General features: G+C 35.9%; 1 protein-coding gene across 2 annotated transcripts; it reads left to right on the top strand.

Annotated features, from left to right (window-relative positions):
• The first annotated feature begins 644 nt into the window (after nucleotides 1–644).
• LOC128246755 (eukaryotic translation initiation factor 5A-like) lies at nucleotides 645–16,591 on the top strand. Of its 2 annotated transcripts, none has more exons than XM_052965166.1 (5): nucleotides 645–714; nucleotides 5,813–6,004; nucleotides 6,737–6,841; nucleotides 11,859–11,993; nucleotides 14,384–16,591. In XM_052965166.1, the coding sequence occupies exons 2-5, from the start codon at nucleotides 5,822–5,824 to the stop codon at nucleotides 14,441–14,443; spliced, it is 483 nt and encodes a 160-aa protein (XP_052821126.1). In that variant the 5' UTR covers nucleotides 645–714; nucleotides 5,813–5,821; the 3' UTR covers nucleotides 14,444–16,591. The 2 variants fall into 2 exon arrangements, with proteins under 2 accessions (XP_052821126.1, XP_052821125.1); XM_052965165.1 differs by having other exon boundaries at nucleotides 646–732.
• The last annotated feature ends 2,057 nt before the right edge of the window (nucleotides 16,592–18,648 follow it).

Raw genomic sequence — 18,648 nt, 5'->3', positions numbered from 1 at the left:
GCTTTTCTTTCATAATCTAGTCAAGTGTAGACCGAAAGATACAACTCAAGTATCGAACGGAGTGAAAAAAAAGCAATAGAGACCTAAAATGAGACTTACAAAGTCATCTAATCTTCCGGCAATTCCAATATTGGTTCTAAAAAGTATATTCTCTAAAAGTCACCAAGCATGATTCGATTGTTCCATTTTCTCAAGTAAACACATAACTTATCATGATTTTGAAACATTCATTCTAGGTCGAAACTGTGAAGAAGTGGACCAATCTCAGTCAAACGCTGAAATCAGGTCGAGTTAACTCTTTCAAAAAACTCCATTTACGTTAGTGACTTAATTTAGCTTGTTATTCTTAATCGTGTGAATGACATTTTTGTTGTCCACGACGTATCCATGAAACTACAGAAAAAGGGGGGTATGTGCGAGGTCAATTGACAAAAACAGCGGAATAAAATGAGAAATGATTGGAAATGATCGAAGATTGATTAATTCAAATCAAAGGTAAACCATTGGTACCATCAATATTGGCAATAATTCAAATCGTTACAAACTCCACGAACTGTACTTTCCCTTTTGCAGTCAAGGGATATCACTGCGTAAGAGATAGTAAATGTTAGTTTAAGATAACCTCAATAAACCAGTCGTAGCAGCGCCGCCTAGCGTACGTGGAACGCATGCGCACTCTGTCCTTTTACCTAGCAGCTGCAAATTTAGAAACACGTGAGCAAACGCCGAGAGGTATTTGTTAAAAAACAGCTTTATATGTATTGTTATTTCTCAAAGAATAACTTAATTCTCTCATTTAAGATAGATTTCAAATTTTCGATAGAAAATCAACACAAATCGACTGTTATTGTTTAGCAAACATTGCGCCATAGCAATGACTAGTCCACCTAAATGGCCGTCAACGAGTCTTTTGACGATAGTTTTACTATGGCGGACTAGAGACGTCCACCATCTCAGCAAACAGTAGCGAACGGTCCTTGCGCAGAGAATTCTCGCGGCCTCAATTTTGAAATTATTTCTGTAACAAATTTAAATTTCTATGAAATAGAAAGTTGCCTACAATTAAACACATGTCATTTTGCAAAAAAAAAAACATGTTTGAATATCTTAAAACAGTAACATGTGTTTCAGTAACATGTGTTTACTGTTTATCAAGTATCCCGATATCTGTCAATCTGGGACTAATAGGACAGGTTGTGTACATGTATAAAACGTAGTCTAAAATAATAAACGTGTTATACGGGATCCTTCCAATCCCTAACGTCTAAACGGGAATTAGTCCAAATAATTGTACGTTGACGGATTTTTTCCGATTTTTGTTATGGCAAATCCTTCACGTACAAATTGTGTAGTATCAAAAGTGGGTAGTTGTTCCGATCAGGATTCCGGGTTGAAGCATATAGCGTCTATAAAATATCATAAAAACATGAAATATTACAAGATAATGTTATTTTACATTAGTTCCATACACAAAAAATAAATATCCAACTTATAATTATGAGTTTGACAGCTTTTCTTCATTTCATTCTGTGAAAACATAACAATATATACATGAAGGGCACCTGCAAGGCTTCAGGGCACAGTTTTAAATCGCTCAGAACATTTCGGCCATCGCAGAGTTGTTACGATTGTTTAACGAGGTCTATCTCAAAGCTTTGTCGGAGGAGGCCGAGTTTTTACGATTGTATCGAGTTGTTCCCCTTCGCATAATTGTTTTCTGTGTCAGTCAACTTTCGTTTTATTGGAAAGGTGAACAACTTGTTTTAATGCATTAAATTCTTGTTTAGTGCAAAATAACATTTCGCTTACATGGTAAAATATGAATATAACTCTTTATGATCAATTTCAACCATAAAATACTTCACTTAAAACAATTTCAATATTTTTAAAACACCCCCGTTTTTTGCACATTCCCATTTGTTCGTTATAGATTTAATTATAATTAATTACTGTGATTTTAATGAGATTCAATTGGACTATTATCAACTCAAATAAAAGTACCGCGCATTTGAGTCAATTTTAATTAATGTTTTCCTACATGTATATATTCGTCCGATGTCAATGTACTGAAAATGACAACACAGTAAGATCTCGGAATGAAATCCCGCTGCACTCGTGAGTTTGATATTATCGCATAAACACGGATGAGAGTTGCCAATCCATGGTTTATAGGTCCATGGTACAGCCTAACAGGTTAATGGGATGAGGAGTAGTGTGTGTGTTTGTATGACCACAGGGGCTGGGTGCGTTGTTGTGCCACACTCTTATGATCAAGCCCCAAGGAACTAGTCATTTTGGACCCCAGGGCTCTCGCGAGGGGGCGACTTGGGCGAAGTGGTCGCCTAAAATTCCCAGACTTCGCCCATTTGTATCATCAAAGCGACATTGACTTCGCCGAAAAAAATAGCACATTGTAAATCTGTGAATCAGCAGTCTTTGACCACTGTCACATTAGTCAAAACACAGCAATTAGCCATTCATAAAATTAGGTAATCTCCTAATCCGATAATTGGGCCGTGTCATCCAATTACCAAAACATCGCCAGTAGGCGGAGCTATTGATGGTCAACCAATCAGAATGTACATTGAGAAGCTCTGATCAAATGAAATAAGTTTGTTTTAATCAGATTGAAAAGGCGAAATAATTATGAAAAATCTTGTTAAGCATTAAGAAGTTAAAAAGTAATTGATATATGTATTGAACAAACAATGCAAGACATTTTAAACATTGTTGCTTTTGAAGCAGACGGTCATAACCATCTCGGGCCATCGGCAAGGTGGCGCTAAGAAAATCAATAACATGACGTATCAACAAATATTTGATTGGTTTAAGTGAACTGTTCATGATAAAAAATGATTTGTAAACACAAAAATATCTTCTTTTTTTGCTTTATTTAGTGTTTACTTACAGTAGTTTTCTCCTGTTGATGACTTTAAAATCGGCGAGATCGCCATTTTGTCAGAACATTTTTCCGAGTTATATTTTTCAACTACCCATTATGTATTGGTTAAAATTTCATCAAGAACAGTGATTTAAATGTCATTTGGTTCTTAAATGCCAGCATATTGAAAATTATTTAGCCAGAGACAAGCATATAACAGCATAGCTGAATGTGACATTCGTACCCATCCCGAACGTACCAAAATAAGATTCGTCCCCCTACTATATTGACAGTTCATTTTGATTGTTTCAAATCCTTAGCTGTCTTGGTGTTTGATTCATTTTAGATGCTATTTGGAGATAAACTATGTGACATTGACAAATACACTTTTGCTGAGCCAAAAATGATACATTATTTGTGAACATTTTATATAGTTATAGCAATTAATTTGAATGTGAATGTAAACTTAGGTGTGTGGTATGGCATAGTTATTGTATCAGGTGTTACGAAAAGTATCACTTCTCCCTAAAGTCTCCCCACTTCTCCCTAAATTGACTGAAGGGAGAAGTCACTTCTCCCAAAAATTTCAGCCTAGTGAGAGCCCTGGACCCTGCAATTTTTGGTAATTTCATACCTTTTCGATAGTCATTTAATACCCGACCTATTGTCATTTCGTTAGCCATAATAATGTGCGTATAGGCAAGTGGCCAAATTACACCCAGTAAAAAGCCAACTTACTGATAAGCAGACCTTACTTGTATAGGCCTTATTAATTCTGTGTCTGAGACTATTTACAATTAACACTTTAAAAGTATGCCACCGCTGTCACATGGCTAGTTGTCAGGCGTGTCTGTCATCGCTTTCATAAGAGGATGCTACTGTTAATTGCTCGGGTATTTTCACTTAGGCCAAAGTTTTTATATTTTTAGGCACCCAGTCCCTGTGGTCATTTGTTGAGAAACTCTGCGGACACTTGATAAAAATCAATGCTACAGTCTGTTGTTGTTTTTTATTAAAAATTTCAACCAATTATGACGGCTCCAGTAAATTGCTATAATTCTGTTTCCTTTGCCCGTTTTGCATGAAGGTACCGGTAGCTTACCACAAAAATGCAGTCGTATTTCACTATTTGCACATGCATCTTATAAACATGTTTTTTGCTAATGTCTGCATGCATAAACACATTTCACCCAAAAAAGGCTAGGTATTAAACTAATTACACATTTCAGAAAATCAGGAGGTCAAACATGCGTTCAAAGTTCACAGCGCATGGTTGAAGGGCATTATGCCTTCTTGTAGACTTCCCGAAAGTTAAAAAAAAAAGTGGAAGAAAAATATGTCTAGTCTCCTGCTAATTAGGAAATGATCTAATATCAGTTTATTTTCCCTTGAAAAGACCCAAAATGGCTGAAATATCAATCCTTGGGGTGTAAATATCTTTTGCAATAAATCATGACAGATAATATTTCATATTTAGGATCTCTGAATGTGATGAAAATCAATGATTTCCGAGTTTACAGGGCTCTCACTAGGCTGAAAAATTTGGGAGAAGTGACTTCTCCCTTCAGGCAATTTAGGGAGAAGTGATACTATTTGTAACACCTGATACAAAAACTATGCCATACCACTCACCTAAGTTTATATTCACATTAAAATTGATTGCTATAACTATATAAAATGTTCAAAAAATAATGTATCATTTTTGGCTCAGCAAAAGTGTATTTGTCAATGTCACATAGTTTATCTCAAAAAAGCATCTAAAATGAAACAAAAAAGAACAGCTAAGGATTTGAAATAATCAAAGTGACCTTATAAATGAACCTTCAATATAGTAGGGGAACGAATCTTGTTTTGGTATGTTCGGGATAGGGTACGAATGTCGCATTCATCTATGCTGTTATTTACTTGTCTCTGGCTGAATAATTTTAAATATGCTGTCATTTAAGAACCTAATGACATTTAAATCAGTGTCCTTGATGAAACATTTACCAATACATATTGGGAGGTTGAAAAATTAACTCTGAAAATTGTTCTGACAAAATGGCGACCTCACCGATTTTATTTTTTTGACATCGTAACTATGGCAGGAGAAAATTACTGTAAGTAAACTCTACATAAAGCAAAAAAAAAATAAAAAAAATTGTGTTTACAAATCAATTTTTATCATGAACAACATTTCACTAAAACCAATCAAATATTTGGTGATACGCCATGTTATTGATTTTCTTAGCGCCTACTTGCCGATGGCCCGAGATGGCTATGACCGTCTGCTTCAAAAGCAACAATATTTAAATGCCCTGCATTGTTTATTCAATACATATATTTATTTTTTACTTCATTAATGCTTGAGACAATTTTTCATAATTGTCGCCTTTTCTCATTTTAACGAATTTATATCATTCGATCAGCGTCTTCTCAATGTACGTTCTGATTGGTTAACTTTCAATAGCTCCGCCTACTGGCGATGTTTTGGTGACACGGCCCAATTATCGGATTAGAAGATTACCAATTTGTATGAATGGCTTATTGCGATGTTTTGACTAATGGGACAGTGGCCAAATTACTGGCTGATTGACAGATTTACAATGTGCTAAAATTTCGGTGAAGTCAATGACGCTTTGATGATACAAATGGGCGAGGTCTGGGAATTTTAGGCGACCACTTCGACCAAGTCGACCCCCTTGCGAGAGCCCTGGTTTAATTTCCAAAAAAAAAAATTAACTCACATAATTTATTAGGATGTTGAAAATGAACCAGTACAGGTAAAAAGAATTTTTTAAAATAGAAAGATTTTGGGTGGGGTGGATTTTTTCCTGAAGATTGAGGAAAATATCTGTATTTGCTTTGGGAATGGGTCCGATAGTCAGACCCGTGGGTAGTTTAGAAAATGCCCTGCCTTCCTTTTGTTTAAAAAATGGTATTTATTCACAGAGTTGCACCATGGCTGATCAACAAGAGATTGATCTTGAGGAAGATTTTAATCAAGGTGAATCTGGTTCCGCTCAAACCATCCCAAAACAATGCTCATCTCTGCGAAAGGGCCAGTTTGTTTGTATCAAGGGACATGCATGCAAGATCGTGGAAATGTCAACCTCTAAAACTGGCAAGCACGGGCATGCTAAGGTAAATATGTCATTTGGTTGAGCTCTATATAATCTTTATAATCAGTAACTGTGTCAAACTCAATGACGTCAATAACTCCGCCCATTATGTAAATTAACGATTAACTTCGGCAGTTACCGCTTACAACGATGGCTGTGAAAAACAACAGGGCTAAAATATCAATATCAAAATTGATATTTTATTTATTTTCTGTTCATAACTATTTTTTTTATAAGCTAAAATTAAAAGATCTAGATCTTAAAGTTAGCGAAACATGTGCTCATTTACTTCCTGACAAATTTAATGAAAGTGAATGGAGAACTGGACAAGAGCGTTCAGCACCCGCAAACGGTGTTCTTGTTATGAAGTTAATTTAAATTAAATAATAAAAGATTAGTTAAGGCAATTGTTGATGGCTAGATAACTTCAGGGCATTTTTTTGTAACCATGTATTTTTTGAAAGTCATGTAAATACTCTATTTGTTATGTTAATTGCATTATTTTGATCGTTATTGTGTATATGATGTTTGTGTCTTGATTATTGTGTTTGGGTTATTTCAGATGTACTGATGTTAAAAATGTAAACAAAAGTTAAGAAAAAGAAACGAAAATTGAAATATTAACATGACCCATTTGAAATGTGGTCAATGCATTTACATTCAGTAGTTGATAGAGTAGGCCATATGCGCTAATGGGCAATGTCGGCCAATGGGGGTAGATTAAGACAGGCATTATATTTTGTTGTATTTTTAGGTGCACTTGGTTGCCATTGAGATTTTTACTGGCAAGAAGTATGAAGATATCTGTCCTTCGACACACAACATGGAAGTTCCTAATGTCAGCCGAAAAGAATTCTCGGTTTGTTGACTTTGTATTTCTTAATAATTTGAACAAATATGGTCTGGTTTTTTAATTTAATTGATGATTGTTGTAATCATAAGGTTTCTGATGTATGTAAAGCTAGTACATAACTTAAGCTGATAAATACAGGGCTGTCATTAAGAATTTAAAACTTGAAGTTTGTACTTCATTGAAATCAATTTTGGAAGTTTTTGCCTCTTAAAATTCAAGAATTTTCCACTATTGTCCAACTAGATACATTATGTGATGGTCCTAAACAACTGTGTGAAGTTTTAAATCTATTGAATGAAGGGTATATAAGTTATATATTATCTTAAGTTCCATAGTCAATCAGGGGGCCATCAGGGTTCCCGCTGGCGATCGCCATTGTCGCCATTTGCGACAAAATCGCAAAAGTGGCGACAACTTTTCAAATTTGGCGAATTTATGGCGACAACGATTTTTTTCTAAAATATTTTCTTAAAATGACGTAAGTGGTGACCATGCGGCCTGCATGATAATCGATTCTGTCACTGTCATAAATCAAGCGCATCTGCTGGTGCGACAACAAAAATTAATCCGATAATTAAAGCAAGCAGTCACGGCCAAGTCAACACCTCGCTAATTATTGCAGAATTTTATTGCTTTCACGGATAAACAATGACATCCTTTAACTGTTATGTCTCTTATTAGCAAACAATTTTAATATTTAGCTCAACAGCCTTGTTGTTGCGTAATTATCGTGTTAGTTTTAAATATGCAAATCGTAGAATTTTATGTTGTCGGAAAGTCACTTGATATATGCAAATTTCGTAATGACGTTTACGCGCTAAAAATAGACTTGCTTTCGGTTTTGTCGCAATTTGTAATTGCTATAAATGCAGCATTCTTAGAGTTCAAAAAGTGTCAAAAAGATTAACAGAAATCAAATAAATAGGATTAAACCCCATTTGATAAGGCTTCTAATATGTTGGCTGGAGTAAAGAGTAGGTAGACACATTTCTATTAGGAAAGTTATGGCCCTAGTTTGACAAGGTATATTTCTTTGAGTTTCCATTTATTCTAAAAATATCTCATAATTTCACAAATGTATTCTTTTATTGTATGCAGGCATTAGACTGAAATCAACATATTGATGTTTATGTCACATTTTTTGCAATATTTTTTTTATTAATATACTAGTCCATATACAATGAATTTTGTCAACAGAATAACAATTTGCTATTAATATCTTGTGCTTCATGTACAACAAAATGTTATGATTTGCACGACAATGTGCTAATTAAATGCAATTTAAGGCTCTTAAAATGCTTAAACCCCATGAGCTTCAGGGGGCTTCGCCCCCTTGGCCCCCACAAGGGCGCTGCCCTGGACCCGTAAGGGGGCCTATCACGGCCCCCTTAACCCCCCGCGAAAAAGTGGCGACAACTTTTTAGAACCCAGGGGGAACCCTGGGCCATAATTTGTATAAAGGATAATATGGAGTTATCTAACCTCATTATGTAATGGCCCTGAACAACTGTGTGAAGTATTAAGTGAATTGAATGAAGGGTATTGGACTTGTAAGTGAAAATCCCAACTTGCCCTAAAACTTAAACCTAAGTTTTTAGCTCCACTGGCCGAAGGCCATGGAGCTTATGTCGTCATAGATTGTCCGTCGTGAGTGCGTGCGTGCGTAAACTTTTACTTTAAACCACATCTCCTCGTAAACTGATAAGCGGATTTTGACAAAACTTCACAGGAATGTTCCTTTGGTGGTCCTTTACCAAAATTGCTCAAATGGTTCCGGTCCATTGCACAATATGGCCGCCAGAGCTAAAAATAGCAAAATCTTTAAACGACATCTCCTCTGAAACGGTTCGGCAGATTTTGATGAAACTTGACAGTAATGTTCCTTGGGTGGTCCTTTATTAAAATTGCTCAAATGGTTTTGGTCCATTGCACAATATGGCCGCCACAGCTAAAAATAGCAAAATCTTTAAACGACATCTCCTCTGAAACGGATAGGCAGATTTTGATGAAACTTGACAGAATTGTTCCTTGGGTGGTCCTTAACCAAAATTGCTCAAATGGTTCCGGTCCGCTGCACAACATGGCTGCCAGGGCAAAAAAATAGAAAAACCTTTAAAGAACATCTTCTCAGAAACCGATGATCAGATTTTGATGAAACTTAACAGTAATGTTCCTTGGGTGGTCCTTTATTAAAATTGCTCAAATGGTTCTGGTCCATTGCACAATATGGCCGCCACAGCTAAAAATAGCAAAATCTTTAAACGACATCTCCTCTGAAACGGATAGGCAGATTTTGATGAAACTTGACAGAATTGTTCCTTGGGTGGTCCTTAACCAAAATTGCTCAAATGGTTCCGGTCCGCTGCACAACATGGCTGCCAGGGCAAAAAAATAGAAAAACCTTTTAAGAACATCTTCTCAGAAACCGATGATCAGATTTTGATGAAACTTAACAGAAATGTTCCTTGGATGGTCCTTAATCAAATTTGCTTCAATGGTTTCGGTCCACTGCACAAGATGGCCCCCAGAGGTAAAAATAGAAAAACCTTTAAACGACTTCTCCTCAGAAACCGATGATCGTATTGCAATGAAACTTGACAGAAATGTTACTTGGGTAGTCCTTAACCAAAATAGCCCAAACAGTTCTGGTCTGCTGCACAACATGGGCACCAGAGCTAAGAATAGAAAAAAAATGTTAAACTACATCTTCTCAGAAACCGATTATCAGATTTTGATGAAACTTTACATAAATGTTCATCGGGATGCCCTTTAACCAAAATTGCCCAAATGGTTCTGTTCCGCTGCACAACATGGCAGCCAGAGCTAAAAATAGGAAAAACCTTTACACCACTTCTCCTCAGAAACCGATGATCAGATTTTGATGAAACTTGACAGAAATGTTCCTTGGGTGGTCATTAACCAAAATTTGTTAAATGGTTCCAGTCCACTGCACACCATGGCTGCCAGAGCTAAAAAAATAAAAAAAAACTTTATACGACTTGTCATCGAAACCGATGACCTCTTTTCGATAAAACTTGACAGAAATGTTTGTTTGGTGCTCCTTTACTCAAATTGCCCAAATCATTTCGGTCCACTGCACAACATGGCAGCCAGAGCTATTAAAGTAAAAAAAATAATTAAATAACTTCTCCTCAAAAATTGATGATTGTATTTCTATGAAACTTGACGAAAATGTTTGTTAGGTGGTCTTTGCTTGAACCTTTTGGCCAGTGGAGCACAGGCACTGATGTGCCTCTTGTTAAGTCAATCCGGGTCCAAAACTAATATTAGGGATAATATGGAGTTGTGTTACCTCATTGTGTGATGGTCCTGAACAACTGTATGAAGTATTAGGTAAATTGAATGAAGGGTATAGAAGTTTTTAATAAATATCCCAACCTGCCCTAAAACTTTAACCTAAGTTCCATAGTCAATCAGGAGACATAATTTGTATGAAGGATACTATGGAGTTATCTCACCTCATTATGTGATGGCCCTGAAAAACTGTGTGAAGTGAATTGAACGAAGGGTATTGAAGTTATAAGTGAAAATCCCAACTTGCCCTAATACTTGAACCGGACGCTGGGGTGAGTAGTAAAGCCCTCCTTATTCTTTGAATAGTCGAGCTAAAAAGGGTTGGTATTGAATAACTTAAGTAAGGGTCTACATATTGTGACCAAAATTGGTATTAAGGAACAGTTTATATATAGAGACCTTTCCTGAGATTGAGTTTTGTGCCCCGCGAGTTATGGTCTAGGTCAAGGTCACTGTTGCTAAAAATAGAAATATGGTTAGTACTGAATAACACAAGTAAAGGTTGACATAGTGTGACCAAACTTAGTATATAGGACATGTTTATGCAGAACTTCCATTGGATTGCCTTTTGACCCCCTAGGGTGAAGGTCACTGTTACTAAATATAGATTACTGTTTGGTACTGAATAACTTTAGTTTTGGTTACAAACTGTAACCAAACTTATATGTAGGAAGAGTTTATGGAGGACTTCCATGGGATCGTGTTTGGGGCCCTTAGGATCAAAGTCACTGTTACAAAAAATAGAAGAAAGCAGTTGAAACTGAATCTCTTCTGCCAATCATTTAAAACCCTGTTTTGTCACATTGCGATTCTTGTTCCACTTTATAATTTGATTTTTTTATTGCTTTTGACAGGCACATATTACATGGTTATTGTATTCACTTCTAAGTCAAAGCGGTGTAGTCGAGCATGCTGTCTTACGACAGCTCTTGTTGTATTGTAAGGTTATTAAACATTACAGCACATGTACTGTACAGAACTATGTATTCAAAACTACATATATAATAAAATAACAATATTAACAATTCTGATGTTGCTCTCTGTCGAATTGAATTGTAAACTTGAGCAAAGTTCTGCCCTATTTTAAACAAAAATGTTAACAACATGTCAACCAACACCTTCAGCTAGGGATAACAAACATGTGGTGAATGGTTTAATATGTAAGGGCAGTGGGAGTTTTTCACGCCTTGACATATTGACAGTGCACTTTTATGCCAGTTCACAAACATTTTTAGTTTACTTGCACTTGAGAATTCGGGCTCCAGGTGAGCTATTGTGATTGGTCTATGTCCGGCATCAACAATTGTTTATAAAAACATCTTCTAATCCGCCTAGACAATTTTGATGAAACTTCACAGGGATGTTCTTTGAGTGGTCGGTCATCTTTCAAAAGTGTCCAAAGAATTCCATGCAACCCTGGTTGTCATGGCAACCTAATGGAAAATCTACAAAACTCTTCTTGACAAAAACCATGAGGCCTAGAGCTCAGGTATATGGTGTTAACATTTTCTGGTGGTTGTCTTCCAAGATTGTTCAAAATATGCCCCTGGGGATCACCAATTTCTCACGGACTTATATAGTGAAATCTTCGAAAATCTTCTTGTCTGAAACTGTTTAGAGTAGACCCTGGATATTTTGTGTGTATTCTCTATCAAGTGTGTTCAAATCATGACTTGCATTTTTATTTCAAAACTATATTTCATTTCAGCTGAACGACATAAGTGATGACGATTTTGTTTCACTTATGGATGAACAAGGGGAAACCAGGGAGGACCTAAAACTACCAGACGATGACATTGGTTCCGGTATTCGTGATAAGTTCGCGGATGGTCAAGAAGTTTTGGTAAGTCCAAAAGTAGCCAAGGGAAAAGTATCACCCTATCACCGACCCTATTGACGAAATGATGTCGACCCTACTGCGTCAGTTAGTAAAAGAAATAATTGTTTTTTAAGTGTGTGTTTTAATATGTAGTTTAAAACGTTCTTATAAAAAGCATAATAAAAAATATAAAAAGTCTACTCAGGGTTTCCACCAGGCTTTTTGGCTTGTCGACGTGCCTTCCTGCGGTGAGGCTAATTACCGACTAGCTTTGGCTTCTGCTTTAATAGAACGATTACAAGAAGGCATGTCTGCCGTATTATCTCCTGCTTAGCTGTTATTGTAATAAAGTCAGAAGGCGTGTCGGAATATTTCGCTTGACACATCCAATTGCGTTCGCAGTTCTCACAAACACCTCCCATAATAAATTGGCATTAGACGTGAAATACAATAGACCTTCATCTTTCCAATGAATAACATTATTGGCCTTCGATTTCATGATGTGTAAATTATACCCCCACAAACGAAGTTTGAGGGGGTATATAGGAGTGAGCTTGTCGGTCTGTCGGTTTTCATGGTTTCCGGACCATAACTCATGAAAGGCTTGACAGATTTGAAAAAATTTTGGTACACAGGTGTAACATCAGAAGATACAGGTCAAGTTCAATATTGGGGATGGTGGGGCCCAGGTGAAGGTCACTGTTACTAATAAAAACCAAACTGTTTCTGGACAATAACTCATGAACGGATTTGAAAAAAATTTGGTACACAGGTGTAACATCAGAAGATACAGATCAAGTTCGATATTGGGGCTGGTGGGGTCAAGGTCACTGTTACTAAAAATAGAAAAATGGTTTCCGGACGATAACTCATGAGGCTTGACAGATTTGAACATTTTGGTACACAGGTGTAACATCAGAAGATACAGGTCAAGTTTGATTGGGGCCAATGTGAAGGTTACTGTTACAAAAATGGTTCCTGCTTCATAACTTTAATTGGGCATGAGATATTGTGATGAAACTTGCTGTATAGGCAGCCTCTGTGAAGACAATGCTTGTGATTGAAAATGGGGCCAGTGGAGTAAAGGTTTTTGTGCACTGTTACGAAAATAGAAAAACGGTTTCCGGACAAACAATACATGCATGATAAAAGAAGATGCAGTGTGCAGTAACCTTGGAGTTATGGCCTCTTTTCAAAGGAATGGTTTGCCATTCCTGTGTCCAGGCGGCATTTGGGGGTATTCGTCACTCCGGTGACAGGTCTAGTTGATGGAGGTACCCCATTTGTGATTTAATGCGAAAATTTCACCGCACACAGCGTGGTATCGTTCTACAAAATTCAATCAAGTTAAAAAAATTGGTCATGGATTTCATCTTTAGAATACAAGCAAATCTAAAATATTTCACACATGTAGAAGCAGAAAATAGCGTAGTCATTTATAGGCCGAGAAATATTTTCATATTTTTTCTGTCAAAAAAGTTACTTAGAAATTAATGTTATTTTGCTGTTTTGGTATTTCACACCTATTTATCAATTTTTATTTCGAATTTTTAATCTTAGTTTTTCACACCACACTGTGAATGCACTTGAGCATCGGCTTGAGGTGACAATGGAGCACAATTAGCTCTTGTTAAAGAATGGCATGGAGCATGCGTATGGTACAAACATCATGTCAGAAAATGAGCGATTCATTGTATATAATCTCGTCAGATTTGATTGCCACATTGCTCACTTGAACTGCTACCGAACAATCCGTAGAAGGGCTCGGTAACCAACTGTGCTATGTTCCGAATGCAAACATATGCTGTCGTTTTGTTTGAATATGTTTAATGTTGTTTAAAGAAGTATAATAACAAATTATTTTTCATTTATTAAACAATAATTCAACAAACATGTATAAGAAAGATCGCTCACACCGAATGTATAGTACTAGTAACGTGTAACAGACATTGCAATCTTCACAACTTAATATTTCACGTCATCTTTAACTCGCAAATTTTGTCATTTTCTGAAAATTGTTAATCCGAAATATCGCTATTTCGAAATAAATTGATGGGACCCTACGATTTCGAATTAACGGTGTTCAACTGTATTCGAAGTTATGATCAGACATAGAAAGCATTATATTTTTGTGTAAAGATAGAATGTATTGATATTTTGGCACTTTTTTTAATGGAGAATTTGTGACCACTAAGCTATTAATTCCAAAGATCCATCTTAAGTAAGAAGTGTAAAGGCTTATATAAATTATATGGGTTTATTTATTGTTATATCATTTCAATCCTATGAGTTATTTCAAGTATTATAATGCATTAAATGCATAATACTGTGCTCCTTTAAAATTGTAATGTTTTAAAGGAATTTTCAGCTAAATAACCTCTTTAACCCTTTGGTTTTTGATTTTATACTTTCAGGTGACGGTGTTGAAGGCTTTGGGTCAAGAACGCATTATAAGCTTCAAAATATCGAGCTAGACGAGACCAACCCTGCTTCAATTTTCCATAAAGAACCACGTAGTACTGGATAACTTCTCTAACATGTATTTACCAACCTGTGTCCTGGGCTTTCTGGAATCAGTGGTTACAGTATGGCAAAAAAGTTGTGTGAGCTGCTTTTAAAAGCCTGGTTGTTAACCAAATACTTGGACATTAGTAAAACACTTGAATCAATCAAGGAATTTGAATAATGCTTTGTACACAAATGATCAGAAGTATCAATGAGTGCTAAATCTAATGATGCCTGTTTTCTTACACATTTACATTGCAAACTTCAGGTTTGAATGATATGACTGTTTACTGCTGTCTAAAGTCATTATGCTTGCGTTTGGCCACCAGCTCCATGAAAATTGAACATTTAAATTGTAATGGATATCATTAATGTTTCAAATAATTGAACTGTTTTGTCGAAATATGTTATATACGAGTGAAATGGAACGTGGTAATTCTTGTTATACAAGTTGTTATAATGTGAAATAAAGTGCTTTAGATCGTTTCCTTTCCTGTTCATTTTGCATTATGAAATTGATTTGTTCAATATGAATTGTTAGGAAGCCATTAGAGAGAAAAGGTGTGCTTGAAGCGGCTATGTCAGAATTGTTCCCATTTGTCCAAACTCTCTTCCATTTACCTATTTTTTTAGCACCCTAAAAAAAGTGAGAATCATTTTTTCCATATTTTTTGTTATTTTATAAATGTTTTTGAAAGTTTGTTTACATTGAAAACCATTCGAGAAAGGGTTTATAATCATCAGTATGTATGTAATATATATAAATAAAAAATGTAATTTGACATTATATTGGTTTAAATCGATGTAATAATATTTTTTATGTTTATAGAATTTTCTTCGGCCAGCACCCCTTCATCTTCTGAGAGATATAAAAATTATTATAAATCTATCTGCAAAGGCGATGTTTGTCATTTTGATTTAATACTGCATAATTGTTCATAAACATGTACGTTGTATTTAGACTGATGATGTGATGTTAATTGCTATAATTTAAGGCTTGTGGGAAATTATTAATTGAAATTAAGTGAGAAAAAATAACATTTTGATTTAATTGAAAGTTTTCAAGTGATTTTCTTGTGAACATTATTGTGTATTAAAAATCGTTTTAAATATAACTTGTTCTATAGCTTCTAAATGGAGTTAATAATGTATCATAGTGTGGTTCTTATTCAGTAACAAAATCATTTATTGACTTGTTTTAGTAATTCGGCATATGTTTGGGATTTATGCAACAATATGTGTCCACTGCTCATTTTTTGTATACATGTATTTATTTCCCAAACATCTATGATTGTTTTCTTCAGCCACACTTTTTATCATTGAATCTTTTTTGGTCCTATATTCAGGGATGTGATTTGTCCGCGGAATTCCGCGGATATAATAGCCCCAGGGACCCCCCCCCCCCCCCCCCCCCCCCCCAAAAAAAAAAAAAAAAAAAAATATTTTTTTTTATCCGATTACAAAAGATACTACTGTACTTTTGGTTGTTAGAGTTGATATCCTAGTTTGCTTCAAATTTAAAGTCAGAAGAACCCTCAAAAGAGCTTCTAAAAAGTCAGTTTTTCTTCTACGCCACTGTGCTTTTGACCACAAACGTGCCCCAAGAACCCATAGCCGAAATGGTTTCAGCCCTCCAGCTGCCAGGTCAATCACATCCCTGTATATTGTAAATTAACATGACTTAGGAAATAAAAGCGTAAGTTTATTCTGATTTTAGAACTTTGTAACCAGTACATTATACTGGACAACATACTCTATTTTATCATTGCCCAGACAGGTGGCAGTTGCAACATGGTTGTAATTCTACAAGTTTATGATAAAAAGTGTGACTTCCATGTACAGTTAATTTATGGTATTTGGTTACAGTTACAACCAGCTGTATATTATTCACATTGGTCAAGTGTTATTAAGTGAAAAAAATGTCAATATTGCCGTGCTCTAATGAGTTAGGAATGAGCTATCTGAGAAAACGAAACAACTCTGCCCCTTGTCTGAAATGGGTGCTTGTGTAATGATCTGGTCAAATTCTGGACACTTGAAAGTGAAGAACAATCAAGTATGTTAGCATTTGAAGTAATTGATTAAAGATAATGAATAAATTTAAATTACAAAGTGTATATTCTGTTCAAGTTCCTGAAATATCGCCATGCACTGTAGCAGGAATGGGGACATGTTTGTATAAACTTGACCTTGTAGGCATAGCCTTGTGCGAGTATGTGCCTGCCCCCTTTGTCTGCTTACATTTAACTAAATTGCTTGATTGAATTTAATAGTTTTTGATAAATGTTTACTACATCGAACCCGTGTGCGCAGTGCGTCTACCCATCATCGCTCCCTCGAGCCTGGAATACTTGTATACTGAAATAAGATTTCTCTACTGTCAATGCATAAATGGCGAAACATGAAGATATGCTTCCAATTCCTCCAGGGATGAATAGCTAAACGTATTTACAATATATGTCAATGATGTAACTAGGCTTTCCGAGGGTCGGATTTTTTTATCCAGACCGGAAAAAACGGGATTGATATTTTTTCTTGCATATCATTTTCTAAAATAATCAATTTGTTGAAAAATTTACGTAAAAAAACCCCGCACTTTTGTAAATTTCACCAAAAAACGCGTGCGACATGTTTACTGACGTCATAAAGCGCATTATTTTTTTTCTTGCATACTTTATTGATTGTGCTTTATTGAAATGGCATAATATACTTTTCATAAACCATTCAATAAAAGAAATAAGAAGTGGCGCGTTGTTCCGCGTGACTCCTATAAGGCGGGGTTTTCCAGCACTGGTCACATGACTGGAAACACGTCCGGTATGCAAGAAAAAAGCCTTTATTCAAAAACAAGACAATTTGGGGTACATGTTATAGTAATATTATATACTATTACAACTATGTATATTATGTCCACCTCGTGCGTATATGTAGTGGAAAAGAACAGTGGCTGCAATAATTGATGCTCCCGAAACATTTATTTAATTGACATTCGTATTTAAAATCGATACATACACATGTATAACAAGCACACATTATGAGTGATACACCTTGAGCAACTTAACTAAATAATGCATTTTTGGAAAATATTTATAACTGTGTATTAACGCACCAAATTGACATTTAATGATTGATCAGTGCTATAAGATTTACAGGGAGGATCAACTATCATCTCATAAGGTAGAATTTCCGTGTTTTCTGCACCTTTTTTTTAAATTAAACGCAGTATCATTCATAAAAAGCATTGCTTTCGATATGTATTCATTCGTTTTGGTCAATTTAAACATTTGTATCAATTTCGGTACATCGAGTAAGAGTTGCATCTTTCAGCAATGTCGGCCAATATATGATGTATAAAGCTATAATTATCACACTCGCCACTATCTTTGTTTCAAGGAAAATGCCACCCTGACTTGACACCATCTCGTTCTCAGCCGATAGTTTAAATTTGCGAACAAGGACGTGTACTGTTGTGCGTTATGTATGGTAAGAACATAAAGTAACAGATCCTAGTGTATGTAAAGCAGTAAGTCGGACCCAAAACGGGATTTGTTTAATAGGTCTATTTTGTACAACAGTTTGGTTCGTGAAATACATTTATATAATGCATGTTCATCGCTGACTACTAGCTTGTAGGCGGGGCTTATTGTATCCTGCAGAGAATATCAGAGACCACTTCAGGAGGTGAGAGTGGTATATCGTTTTCCACATCCCAACCACAGGCTATGAGATGTATTCACCGTCTCCGTGTCCTAGTGGTTAAGGTGTCCGCCTACGATGCGGGAGGTCGTGGGTTCGATTCCGGGCCGTGTCATACCGAACGACATTAAACGTTGGTACAAGTAGCTCCCTTGCCTGGCGCTCGGCATTTAAAGGGTAGTGCTCAATAAAGAGCGGAAGGGTGCTACCTAAAAAGAAGAGGGAGCAGCAACCGGCCATTACTCTTTAGCTGAACTGTCACAGATTGTCAGTTTTGACACTCAGAATCGGCTGAATTTGGCATCAATATCTTCAATTCAGTCATATTAGATAAATCACAATAGAACAGATCTCAACTGTATGGTAAATGCCGAAAATTGCACTTTTCTGAAAGCTTAGTAACGCTTTTCGCCATTAAACATCAATTTTCGAACGTAAATATGATAAACTGCGATCGAATCTTTTGTCAGCACTCAGC

Source organism: Mya arenaria, chromosome 9, assembly GCF_026914265.1.
Source record: "Mya arenaria isolate MELC-2E11 chromosome 9, ASM2691426v1".
NCBI classification, from domain to species: Eukaryota; Metazoa; Mollusca; class Bivalvia; order Myida; family Myidae; genus Mya; species Mya arenaria.
The sequence above is the reverse complement of the archived record's forward strand: the minus strand, read 5'-3'. Positions and strand labels throughout refer to the sequence as shown.

Coding starts and splice junctions, on each gene's coding strand:
- LOC128246755 (XM_052965166.1), top strand. CDS start 5,822: ATGGCTGATCAACAAGAGATTGATCTTGAGGAAGATTTTAATCAAGGT. Junction 6,005..6,736: donor GCAAGCACGGGCATGCTAAG/GTAAATATGTCA, acceptor TTGTATTTTTAG/GTGCACTTGGTTGCCATTGA. Junction 11,994..14,383: donor CGGATGGTCAAGAAGTTTTG/GTAAGTCCAAAA, acceptor TTATACTTTCAG/GTGACGGTGTTGAAGGCTTT.